This window comes from Ziziphus jujuba, chromosome 5 (genome assembly GCF_031755915.1).
Source record: "Ziziphus jujuba cultivar Dongzao chromosome 5, ASM3175591v1".
NCBI classification, from domain to species: Eukaryota; Viridiplantae; Streptophyta; class Magnoliopsida; order Rosales; family Rhamnaceae; genus Ziziphus; species Ziziphus jujuba.
The window spans coordinates 29,600,594-29,613,714 of record NC_083383.1 but is presented as its reverse complement, the minus strand read 5'-3'; the positions used below and the strand labels follow the sequence as shown (position 1 = coordinate 29,613,714).

The 13,121-nt window shown below is 35.8% G+C and overlaps 3 protein-coding genes across 5 annotated transcripts; 1 reads left to right on the top strand and 2 right to left on the bottom strand.

Moving 5' to 3' along the window:
• The first annotated feature begins 149 nt into the window (after positions 1-149).
• On the top strand, positions 150-3,912 carry LOC107421651 (serine decarboxylase). Of its 3 annotated transcripts, none has more exons than XM_048475321.2 (5): positions 150-504; positions 1,582-1,933; positions 2,028-2,453; positions 2,549-2,685; positions 3,199-3,912. In XM_048475321.2, exons 1-5 carry the CDS (start codon positions 211-213, stop codon positions 3,763-3,765), a joined length of 1,776 nt encoding a protein of 591 aa, XP_048331278.2. In that variant the 5' UTR covers positions 150-210; the 3' UTR covers positions 3,766-3,912. The 3 variants fall into 3 exon arrangements, with proteins under 3 accessions (XP_048331278.2, XP_048331280.2, XP_048331279.2); XM_048475323.2 differs by lacking the exon at positions 150-504 and adding an exon at positions 1,322-1,466; XM_048475322.2 differs by lacking the exon at positions 150-504 and adding an exon at positions 1,337-1,497.
• An 884-nt stretch (positions 3,913-4,796) lies between these two features.
• Positions 4,797-8,504, bottom strand: LOC107421666 (abscisic acid 8'-hydroxylase 1). The gene is made up of 9 exons (XM_048475324.2): positions 7,392-8,504; positions 6,955-7,273; positions 6,707-6,859; positions 6,338-6,616; positions 6,146-6,232; positions 5,825-5,903; positions 5,625-5,731; positions 5,419-5,537; positions 4,797-5,032 (listed from the first exon to the last, which is right to left on the bottom strand). Exons 1-9 carry the CDS (start codon positions 7,598-7,600, stop codon positions 4,942-4,944), a joined length of 1,443 nt encoding a protein of 480 aa, XP_048331281.1. The 5' UTR covers positions 7,601-8,504; the 3' UTR covers positions 4,797-4,941.
• A 148-nt stretch (positions 8,505-8,652) lies between these two features.
• Positions 8,653-12,684, bottom strand: LOC107403423 (transcription factor VIP1). The gene is made up of 4 exons (XM_048475325.2): positions 11,940-12,684; positions 11,341-11,473; positions 9,437-9,521; positions 8,653-9,232 (listed from the first exon to the last, which is right to left on the bottom strand). The coding sequence occupies exons 1-4, from the start codon at positions 12,485-12,487 to the stop codon at positions 8,979-8,981; spliced, it is 1,020 nt and encodes a 339-aa protein (XP_048331282.1). The 5' UTR covers positions 12,488-12,684; the 3' UTR covers positions 8,653-8,978.
• Positions 12,685-13,121: the final 437 nt, after the last annotated feature.

Genomic DNA, 13,121 nt, shown 5'->3' with positions numbered 1-13,121 from the left:
CTCTTGTTAAACTTTGTTATTCAAGCAATCCCCCTCTATGATCAGATGTCTTCCTTGAAAGTTTCTTTTAATAAGATATGTAAAGAGCTTTATAGAGCTCCAAAAAACTTATGGTGTGAAGGCAAAATGAATGAAAGCAATTTTCTCTATTTGAAAAGATGGAGTTCTTTGTGCCAACCAAAAGTTTTTGGTGGACTTTGGTTTAGAAGAATGGAGGATATGAATAAAGCTTCATTGACTAAACTTGGATGGAAGGTTTCAACAGAGCCTGCTAGTGTTTGGATTCAATGTGTTAAAGCAAGATACTGGAAAGGTAGATGTTTCTTCTCTTTGTTTCCAAGACAAAATAATTCTTGGGGATGGAAGAATATACTTGCTACAAGAGATCTGCTAAAGAAAAATTGTTGCTTTAAAATTGGAGATGGTTCCACAGTGGATATTTGGTCAGACCCTTGGATTCCTTGGAAGGAAGGATTTATGGCCAAACTGGAATTAAACAACGAGGTAAGTCAACCTATACTTGTAATTATAAACTCTTTGCTTTAATAAAGAAAATAGAGGCTGGAATATAGACTTAATGAGCAGTATTTTCAATGAACAAACTTCTAAAACTATATTTTTGAAAATCCACTGGCATAGGAGGGGAATAGATGATACATCTATTTGGCTAGGGAACAAGAATGGAATTTTCTTTTTCTTTTTTTTTTTCCTTTTTTTTTTTTTTTTCAAAACGACATATCTTTTAGACAAGATTGTAGATGTGATATAAATCTAATCGATATTGTTTTTTAAAAAAATTGTATATTAGTAGGTTTTTCTGGTGATAAAAACTATAAAAATACTATTCTAAATTTAAAATTCAAATTTTAAGTTGGATGGATTTTTTTTTCTTTTTTAATTGTAATAAATTTAATATCTATAAATCTGATGCATGAACTATTTTTAAAACTATATAATAGGAATTTATAGTGCAACACTTGGGAATGTGAAGGATATTAAATAGAATTATTTCTTTCTTGTTTGAGTTTTGCAAATTTTTCTTGGATTTAAGATTTGAAAGATAATCTTTGTAAAGGTTGTATTTCTTGTGTTAATCTCCCTTATAGCTTATGAAAAGCTTTTTATTACGAAGACAGAATGTCATCAACTTGTTCTTTGTAACTTTTTAATTCATGAAATTCTGATTCATCAAAAGAAAAAATAAAAATAAAAAATTACGCATATAATTAACTCAAGAGAAATTCATGATTGATGGACGCGATTATTAAAAATAAATAATAAAGTTAAAGAAAGTGGAAATTGAGACAAGGATTTGAAGTGGGATTATATGATACACAATGCCTATAAATAGAAGCGTATAGCCCTCCCCCCCACTTTTATCTCACCCGCTGCCATTCACGAATTTCCATTTCTTTCATTTCTTACAAGCTCGCTCTCTCTATCTCTGTCTCGGCGAATCCATTAGCGTATCTCTCTTTCTACAAACAAACCCATTAGGTCCTTTTTTTTTTTTTTCTTTTTTTTTTTGGGGGGTTTTGACTCAATTTTCGGAATTTATTTATTTATTTATTTATTTTGCAGAGTATCGCCATGGTTGGGAGCTTGGAAACGAATGGCTTGGCGGCGGAGATCCTGTCGGAGAATTTCGATCCGACGGCCATAGTTGCAGAACCAGTGCCTGCGGAGGTTCTATCCAACGGTGATCTGGGATATGGAGAAGGAGACGAAAACAACAACAACAACAACAACAACGACAACAAGACGCAAGAGAAAAAGCGAGAGATAGTGCTTGGCCGGAACGTGCACACCACGTGCCTCGCCGTCACCGAGCCCGAAGCCAACGACGAGTTCACTGGCGACAAGGACGCTTACATGGCCAGTGTCCTCGCTCGCTACAGAAAGACCCTCCTGGAGAGGACCAAATACCATCTGGGTATTGCTCTTTTTCCTAATCAAATTTCGAAATCTTTTAGCTAAAGATTCTAGCTTTGTAGTAGCGTTTGTAAAAATTCGATTTCCGTTTACAGGGTACCCGTACAACTTGGACTTCGATTACGGAGCGCTGGGGCAGTTGCAGCATTTCTCAATCAACAATCTCGGTGATCCATTCATCGAAAGCAACTATGGCGTCCATTCCAGACAGTTTGAAGTAGGTGTGTTGGACTGGTTTGCTCGCCTTTGGGAAATTGAGAAGAATGATTACTGGGGATACATCACCAATTGCGGTACGGAAGGGAATCTTCATGGGATTTTGGTAGGAAGAGAAGTACTCCCAGATGGGATTTTGTACGGCTCCAAAGAGTCCCATTACTCTGTTTTCAAAGCTGCTCGAATGTATAGAATGGAGTGCGTGAAGGTTGAGACTCTTGTATCCGGCGAGATTGACTGTGCTGATTTTAAGGTTAAACTACTAGCTAACAAGGACAAGCCTGCAATCATCAATGTTAATATAGGTATATATATTTTATATATATATATTGATGTATCTATTTATATTTGTTGCTTACTTTCATTTATTTGATTTGGTGAATTGGTTTATATATTGCAGGAACAACTGTGAAGGGAGCTGTGGATGATCTTGATCTTGTCATACAAACGCTCGAGGAATGTGGGTTCACGCAGGATCGGTTCTATATCCATTGTGATGGTGCCTTGTTTGGACTTATGATGCCTTTTGTCAAACGTGTAAGTCATCTCAATCTCAATGTTCTTTTTCATTTTGATATTTTACTAAAATGGTTGATCAAACTATGTTTTGTTTTGTTGTTCTGTTTTTCATTTTCTTGCTGAGAATGATCAATTTGTGTTTTATCATGTTCACAAGTGTAGGGTTGAATCTTCATGATTGATTGATTATGGCATTTCTTTACCTTTCCTCGTTTTGCCTACAATGGTTTGATAATATGGATCTTACGATAACTTGTGGAGTTGAAATCCAGCTCTTGTTTATAAATTGCAACCAAAAAAAATATATATATATAATAATAATAAAAAAAATTAAAAATAAAAAATAAAAAAACAACAACAACTTTAGTGACCTGTATTGGTCAGTAACAGGATTCGAGCATTTTCTTTGAAAACTTGTCTGAATTTACTGTTTTGACGTATAGAGTTGTATCTTGCCATGTACTTTGCACTATGTTTTCTGGATATTCTTCTCCTTTTCGTTCACTGTTTGTTTTGGTAACTTGTGAGCAGGCACCGAAGGTTAGTTTCAAGAAGCCAATTGGTAGCGTGAGTGTCTCTGGCCACAAGTTTGTAGGATGTCCAATGCCTTGCGGAGTTCAGATAACAAGGCTGGAACACATTAACGTCCTTTCAAGGAATGTTGAGTACCTTGCTTCGAGGGATGCCACTATCATGGGAAGTCGGAACGGCCATGCGCCAATTTTCCTCTGGTACACCCTAAACAGAAAAGGTTACAAGGGATTCCAAAAAGAAGTCCAGAAGTGTCTCCGAAATGCTCACTATTTGAAGGACCGCCTTCTTGAAGCCGGGATCAGTGCCATGCTGAATGAACTCAGTAGCACAGTTGTGTTTGAGCGGCCTCTAGATGAGGATTTTGTTCGTAGGTGGCAGTTAGCATGCCAAGGAAATATAGCCCATGTTGTGGTGATGCCTAATGTCACCATTGATAAGCTAAATGATTTCTTAAATGAATTGGTTGAAAAACGCTCGACCTGGTATCAGGATGGAAAAGTCAAACCTCCTTGTATTGCCGCTGATGTGGGAACTGCAAGTTGTCTTTGCGGGCTGCATAAGTGATGAACATTTAACTCATGGAGCTATGTTCTTCTTGTTTTGTCTGTAACAGCCTATTACTTTTTGTAGTAATTAGATTTGTTGTGTTTCGGAGGGTTTTTCACCCTCGATTCTGTTCTAGCTTTCATGATCTATTCTTTTAATTGCTTTTATAGGGTCTTCTTTCTGTAATTATTTTTGGTGCTTGGACTATGATTGATGCATACTTTTGGTAATCATGCATTTTGGTCGTCAGTATCCGTTGTTAACCTGGTGCTCAATTCGATGCATTTTGGTAATCATACTTTTGGTACATGATAAAACTGGAAGCAACTGATTCTTTACCTGTTTGGCTTTTGATACAATAGGACAATTTAGAAAGAGTTTAAAAAACAAAAAGATATATCTCCAAGGTGTGTATTCCTTGTTTATATCCTAATTAATAGCAGGTTCAGGGATTTCTAGTAGTGTCCATCATTTAATGATCATTATCATGTTTACAAATTACAATGTTTTCTCTTGGCTGTTTCTGTTTTGGAAATTAGTCTAAGCATAAACTTAATTTGTTTTCATTGTGCGTTAGGCCGACTTAAAATAGTAAGTATTACTTACGGTGTTCCAGTTAGTGCCAAAATGGCAAATTACTATTTCTAAACAGTCTAAGCTATTAAGAAAACTGGTAATCTGTTATGGTGATAAAACCTTTCTGGCCTGATTATCTGGTATATCATGTGATGCTACTTTTCCTAATCTTTTTATGTTAAAAGAGTATTGGATTACCTGAATATTTACTAACAAAGAAACTTTAGTTCTACGTTTGGGTTGGTGATTGTTAGCATCTAATCTGATTGCCTGTACCTTATATGGTATGAAGGGAAAATAGAACATCTAATTTAGGCCTGAAGCAGAAATCATTAATTCTTTATGAATTATTTATAACGACCTTTGCTTTCGATCATGAAAATTTTCTCTGTGTCCAAAGATAAAATATCAATTGATATTTCTTGTACATTATTTTGGAATGAAAATAACAATGAGCTCCAACTATTTCTAGAAATTCAAAGATAGGCTTGGATATTTTTATAATACGCTTTCTTCCTCACTTGAAAAAAGCAGCCATAGCTGCAATATTCTCCAAAGTTTTCTGTCCCGCTTAGATAATATAAATATTATATAATATTATACTTATGCTTTGAAATTTTAGAGGGGCTCAACTACAATAGGATACTTGTTTTTCGGCATCCTCACAAGTGTTGGCTGGACTGCATCATCCTTCTCTAAAGGCCTCCAACTGCAACAAACATCACAATGTCAGAATTATAAGCATAGCCATCCCATCGTGTTTAGTTATTAACCAAATTACAAGTCTCTATCTTTATTTATAACTCTCACTTACCATCAAGTTAAAAAAAATAATAAAAAAGAATAAAAAGACGTAATTATGTATTTTTCAATTTTTTTTAAAAAAAAAAAAATTCCCCTTTGCATAGTTCACTGACCAAACCAGATAGGAAATATGTATGCTCTCCAACAATACAAAATATTGCTAAATTTTAATTGGTTTTGGCTCATCCATTAATTTTTTGAAGATTGTGGTTGTTAATCTTACTTGCATCTACAAACCATTAATCTTTGGTCATCCATTAACTTTTTGAAGATTGTGGTTGTTAATCTTACTTGTATCTACAAACCAGATGATGGATGAAAATAGAGATCTCAAGTTTCGCCAGATTGATGCCTGGACACATTCTTTGTCCACTACCAAATCCAAGAAAGCTAAGAGGCTTCAAGGGTACCTGTATTTCCATCCAAAAAAACCTTAGTTCTAATGCAGAAAGACTTATAAGAAATGAAAATTTTGAATTCTACAAACACTTCCTTACATCAAATCTGGAAGGATCAAACTGTTCGGGATTGGGAAAAACTTCTGAATCATGGTGGATGGAAACAACATCCAAATTCACTGACCAGCCTTTCTTGATTTTGTATCCTGTAAATAGTTCCCAAAAAAAAATAAAAAATGGTTTATTTGCATGCAAAAATAGTTGCTATTCGATACATGTATAGCGGGTAGAGATTATACCATCAATCTCAAAATCCTGAGCAGCTTTTCTTGAAAACCAAGGCAATATTGTCGCTCTTCGAAGAGTTTCACTAATTACCTGAACTTGAACAAAGTCCAAGAATTAATTTGGCAACAATGGACTCTGATCAATAGATAAATTATGATTGATTATAAAAGTTAATAACTCGGAAAGAAATTCTTTTCATCATAAGTTGTAAAACTGTATAGTAATTAGATAAGAGGCACTATGCTGGGCTGCAAATGGGAGCTGCCTGTAGATATTCATAGCTTGTGACAAATAGCAAAACTCAATAATTAATCATACAACTTTTTGCTTACTTTTGCTGTGTAAGGCATGTTATTGACAGCAGACCAAGTGAGATTTGGTCCATAATTTCTGTTTGCTTGAATCTGTTTATGTTCTTCCTGCAGATTGACGCAATTTTGCAGTATATGCTATCAGTACAATATCTTCAGCAAATAGAAAGCTAAAATCTGAATATAAAAGTGTGTTGAAAAAAGCATTATTACTCTGAGCCGTTCCAAAACAGGAGGATTTTCTCCAAGGAATTTGATGAGCCATGTAAGAGCAGCAGTTGTGGTATCATGACCTGCAACAAGCAGAGTCAATATGTTGTCCTTCAGTTGTTGATCAGTCAGTTTATCTTCATCACCATCATCCTGTTCCTCTCCTCCTCTTGCTTTGCTGTGTTTCATTACCAGTGATTCCAAGAAATCTTGTCGAAACTCATCTCCATTTCTCCTCTTGGATATTGTCGAGTCCAACATCGAATACATCCTATCCCGAGCCTGAGAATAAGCAGAACACTTCATCAGAGAAACATGTCTAGAAATTCCCAATACTCTTCAGGATTAGAAGAAGAAGTCATTTGAGCTGACCTTAATGCCACGGTAAAATGCTGTTCCTGGGATTTTAAATGGCAAGGAAGCAAAAGAGGAAGAGATGAGTTTGAAATTGGCTCGAAACTTCTCCTGTTCTTCACCACTTGGCTCCAAGCTCATTATCATATTGCCAATCACTTTGAGAGTGAACTGAAAGAAAGTTAAAAACACATAATGTTAGATTTAAGCAAATAAATTGAAATTAATGAGGGAGTTGAATTTGCTTTCAAACCCGAAAACTCAACTGTTGAAGCTTCTTCAAGAACAAAGACTGTTCTTCCAGACCATTGTTCCAAGGTTTCAATTGAGAGGGTGTCAATAAAATGAAAATACTTTTTCAACCCTTCAATTGATAGGGGCTCTGCAATCAGTCGCCGGAGCCGCTTGTGTGCTTCTCCGGTGGTTTGGAGCAAGCTTGTGGGGCCTAACACCTGCTGCCCTGTATAAAACAGGTTCAAGCTTACCATCCCATCTTTTCCTGTCAACAAGCTCTTGCTTGCTTCTCTTCCAGTCATAAACACAGTGAATCTCCCCAACACTAGTGTTTTGAACACTTTTCCGTACCTGTGAATAGCAGTGTGTATATATATTTATATATATATAATATCCATATATGTTGCATAATCCTAAAACTTATAAAAAAATGATGATCATTTAAATATTTTGATGGGTTAAATTTTACCTCTGCTGCCTCTTGTTCATGAAGCTGTAAATACCAGATGGGCTTGAAAATTCAGATATAAATGGTAAACTTTCACCTATGATTGGCCAACCCAAACTTCCTGGGATTACCTCCATGGATTTTGGTGTATACCAAAGCTGCAACACAAAGAAAACTGAAAGCACAAGTATGGATAGGAGCACCATGATCAGTAAGATGCTTAGCTCCATTGCAAATCACCGAACCAGCATACACAACCAAAAGGTATGTTTATGTTGTGTGTATGTAGATGTTTATATATCCAATGAATAATCAAATCATAAACGGCTGAAATCTCTTGCACATTCCTTTTTGTTCTTATTCTACATTAATTTTGTAAGCGTTTATATAAATCATATAAAGGGCAAATGGTAATAATGTACAAGACAAACATAGATAACTCTCAGAACTTAATACCAAGGCTTAGTAATTAACGGTATTTTGATAATTTAATTAATATTACTTCTGTAATCACTAATAGATTTGAGATGTGTGATTAGAGTTTCTCATCATTATCTGGTAGGATTTTGTTCTTGTTGTTTATTTTATGATTACTAAGCAGGCTGACAACTAAATTCATGTTTGTTCTGCTGATTTTATTCTCTCTTGAATTTCCGACGTAGAAAATAAACAAATCCACTCTTGATTTAACACAATGCTAGTCGGTATTAATGACATTTGGATTTTGGTGATGTATTTTGATCCTTTGCCGGCCTTGGGTTTTCCTCGAATCCCACACTATGTAATGAGAAACAAATTGAGTCCCTTACCATTTTAGTCAGGCACTTCATTGCTGATTGCTAATTAGCTTATTATTATTATTATTATTATTATTATTATTTTTCAAGAAGAGAAAAGAAAAGAATTGGAACTTCCTACTCAAAGGTAGGGAATAAATGTGATATAGAGCAACAATTTTCAAAATGTGTTAATACATTAACAATAACGGACAAGACAATCAATGCCCTTCAAAAGTAGAAGTAATAACCGAGTTGAAGAGAAGCTACCGAGATCAATTTACAGCCCAAAGATGCACACCACCATAAAACACCAAATAATTTCCGGTAATCTGGGAGTACCATAGTCTCAACACATTCACGTGTATCTCACATGTATACGTGTATCAAAAGTATGGTACAACCACAACTACTAGAGATTTTCTTGTAAAAACACAATTAGTAGTAGGAAATAAGATTCCATAAGGGAAAGAAATGCATGCTTCATTTTCAAATTCTAAAGCACAGATTAAAAGCATCTCAATAGTCTTATTAGTTCATGTTCGAGAGGATGGTTTTTCAATGAAATACAAAATCATAATATCCACCCACCACTCCATCGAAGGTTCTGTAGGGTTTGTTCTACACACTCTCTACTGATTCTAATCTAGCACTAGTAAGTAGCAATATAGCCATGTGTGTAAATTGATACAACAGAATTGATCTTAAAGACAAACACTTTCCACAATCTTCTTGTACCTGGCAACACCATAATACATATACATATGACATTGTCTATATGTACAAAACCTACCTGAGCCAATTTCACGTTAAAATTCCCTATTAGTTGATTCTACACCCTCTGGTTGTAGTCCATGAAGCTAGGATTAGGCTGCCCGTTACGAGTTTGGTTATTGTTGGATGACTGAAGCATGTGATGCGGCTGTTGCTGTTGCTGGGCCTGGGGGCCACCAAAAGGGTGCAAGGCTGGCTGGTGAGAAGCAAATTGAGGGAGCCCCCTGTTGAAAGGATTGCCATTTATGGTTTGCATTTGTCCAGTAGCTATCTTAAGCCGCTGTACTTCTTCTCTTAATTTTTCATTCAATGCTGTAGATCCAAAATAGCAACATCAGTTATAAATAATCAGCAAGTTAAATAAATAAATAACTAATAAAAAACCATTTAAACAGAGAAGTTGAATAAACTTGAAACTGTAGGTATTTGAAAACCCACATGAAACAATTCTTTCTACAATCTCCCATATCCCAACTCCCGATAAGACATGACAAAAACAATTGAGATCGTGCATACCTTCTCTGAGTTGTGCTTGTTGTTCCATAGCTTGTAATCGAAGTTTGAGCTCCTTATTCTCAGCAGTTAACCCAGTAGTGTCTCTCTGCATGACAATGAAACAACGTTCATATTAATGCATTATTTGCCATCTTTCTTCTTTCTCTCATCCCAAATTATCTAGTTGGGAAATTAACAATAACAACCCAAAAGATGCAAGCTGGAGCTCCTTTAAGCTGGTTAGCAGACCCAGCCAAAAACAAAAAAATTTGAATTACTGAAACAGAGAAATTTTGGACTGTATAATGTCTTTAAAAAACAATTAGGCTCAGGCAAATAACTGAAATAAATTTAAGAATGGCAGCAAAGCGAGAAAGCAGGAAGCTTACTAGGGAGTTTTCATTGGACATAGATAGCAGCAGCAGTAGAAAAAGATGAGATACATAAACAAATGGCACATTTATAAAATAAACAGAACATCTACCAGCATACAGACTGGTGCAGACACGCACCATGCCAACCAGAAAAGCATGCACCAATCCATATACCTCTATTATATAATGCAGGACCCACAGACAGCGAAAGCCAAAGTACTTGAAGATTAATAACTAGTGGAAATGTAAGCTTACTGAGGATCTTTTTTTTTTTTTTTTTTTTTTTTTTTTAAATAAATATTTCAAATAAAGCCAAAACACAAATCTTAGGAGAACCAAGGGGAGGGAAGTAATGTCTGATTAACAGTAATGAGGCCCAATGCTTGCACACTAGCTAAATTAGCATACTTAACATAAATTGGGCTGGGTGGAGAATGGTATCTACGCTAGACAACTCGAGCCTAAAATCCAACCATTGGGCAGCCACATTAGGAGCCATGGTATTTCATAAAATTGCTTGAATCCATCGTATTTCAATATAATATACGTCATAGATTAAATCAAGGGTCTAATTATAAGCATAACATCTGAGACATAGGGCAACAGTGAAGTTTCTAGCTCAAGCTGCCCCCATTGCTTCAAAAGTGATCAGAAAAGTAAAATTTTGTGATAACCAAAAGGCATAGACAAAAGCCAGACATGGAAAATTGTACAAGGAATAGCAAATAATGCGGTATATTCATTAATTTGTCCAGGAGAATCTTTTCATAATTATATCAATACACAGGTCTCATATTACTAGACTGGTCAAACAAGTCTACTAAATTCCTAGGCCTTGTAATACAAATAATTTTTCTTTTGGCAGATTATGCCCACAGTTTGTTTGGAATTTAGCCAAAAGTAAGTTTGATAGCAGATTTTTGTCTTTGCCTGTCCATAAAAGCTACACTGCCATAAGAGAATTTGGCTCAATTTTTTGACAAACATGACGTGTATGGTGTCAGCAGTGATTTTAATGATGCAGCAATGCATCCATATAGTGACTGATGCATATGGTAGTAACACAAAAAATAGCATATGACAAGAAAATCATTACAAACTTTAAACTGTTTCTGCTTTTGTAGTTTGGAAAGCATGCTAATTGATCGAAAATTTTTAGTTCATAGACAATCAAGGTAGAGCTGAATCCAATGAATGAGATTCGACCCGCTTAATATTTGAAAAATACCACTCTTAATTAATTTTCATTCAAATCATATAGCAGACCAGCTCACCTAAAATAAGGTTGCACTAACGAATTGAGCACGAAATGAATGCTTAAATTCAGACTTCACAAAGGTGCAAAGTTTATCTGGCACTCTTAACATACAAATAATAATATTTCTGAAGAACAAAAATAATATATGACCATTTCAATGCAGAAAATCACGGAAGCTGCTAAAAATATTTTTCCATTAATTCCAACCATTTGTAACTTGGCGTTTGAAAGCCTTGCAAAACTCATATAATTTTCTACTATAAAAACACAAAAGTCAAAGTCATTGATTATACCTGTAAGAGTGTGACCTGTGCTGAGAGGGTGGTTGCTTCTGTCTGAAGTGTCTGTACCTTCTTCTCCAGCTCATTTGTATAACGTATCTTCCTCTCCTTGGAACGCGCAGCTGATTGTCTGTTAGCAAGAATCCTGCAATGGAACACCCCAAATGTAAATCACCAAATACATGACTTCCAATTCCACAGACAAAAAGTTCAGCAACCCAAATCTGAGCTCTCTAACTTCACCATATGTAAGAAATTAATCCAATCAGTTTCAAAATAACCCATCATTTTTGCTTAAAAAGACAAAAAGAAGAAAAAGAAACCACTTCCTATGGTTAAGAAAAAGAACAAACTTTGATAGAAAAATTCGACTCTTGAACTGATTAAGATCATCCTCCACTGTTCAGATCGATAAAGCAGACCAATTATTAAAAAAATTCCAAACAATTTAAGAATAATTAAATTATTGATAAATATTTAAGTGTAGTAAAAAGGCCATTCAAAGTTTATACGACAATTCAAAGTTTATCCAAAAAAAAAAAAAACAAAAAAAAAAAAAACCCAAAGAAGACCCAGTTGAGCAAGTTGCATCAGAGACAAAAAGGCCAAACCTTTTGGCTCTTTTGGGGTCAATCAGAGCGAGCTCAGCGAGCCTATCAGGACCCATAGACTTCTTAACACCATCAACTCCCAACAAAGCCGACTCTGCCTCCAATCCATCGATGGAATTGCTATGCCCATGTCCAGGCCTCTTCTCTCCGACCACTTCTTTCCCAGTGTCTCCGGCGAAGCCCAAGCCATCGAAGAAATCAGAGTCCACAGACAAACTCCTAAAGTGAGAAATTGGCCCAGAAGACCCAGAAGCCCTGTTCCTAACCCTGGGGTTTGGACCGGAGGATTCATCAGAGGACTTGGAGGAGTCGACCGGCACTGGGACTCCACGTGCCGCCGGTGAAGGAGAAGGGGACGGAGACGGTGAAGGGGAAGGGAGGGCAGAGAGATCGAGGTCGGAAGGGTCGAAGAGAAGGAGGTCGTCGAAGTTCGGGAAGCGAAAGGAGGTGTCGGAGTGGGCCCTACGGTGGTGGGACCCTCTATGTGGGGTCTCGGGCATCTGGTCTATGGCCATGTCCGTCGCCGTCGTCGGTGGTTTTCCCGCCATCTGCCTCTTCTTCTCCGGCGGCTATGGCCGGGGCAGTCGGAGTTTCGAGGAGGTTTGCAGCGGTTGAGTGGGTGACGAGAAATTAACGATGGAGATTTTGTTGTGGAAACAACAGGGATGAGAGAGAGAGAGAGAGAGAGAGAGAGAGAGAGGGGTTTAGACTTTAGAGTTGAAAAAATGGGCCTTTGAGTGGAAAAATGATAAGGTATTTTTTTCCTTTTAATTTTTATTTTATTATTGTTATTATTTTTCAATAAAATGAAATAAAATATTAGTTTTGGTTGGGGGTTGCAAGAAAAATATTTTATAGCAAAGGATTTGGAAAGTCAATAATTTTGTAGATGAGACATCATATGGGATTGCCAAATTTATGCCTAATCACTTTATTTTGTTCTACAATAAATTTAGGCTAGTTATACCATGATTGTTGTTTAGTATAAAGGGAATCTCTCTCTAATGACCTTTTATTTATTTCTTAATAAGACAAATTACAATTATTAATATAAAAAAAATACTAAAACATCAATTAATCTGTTAAATTATGTAATAAATATATTATACATATAATTGATTTATATTTAATTAGATCAAGAAATTAAATTATCTATATACATATCATATTAATATATTAATA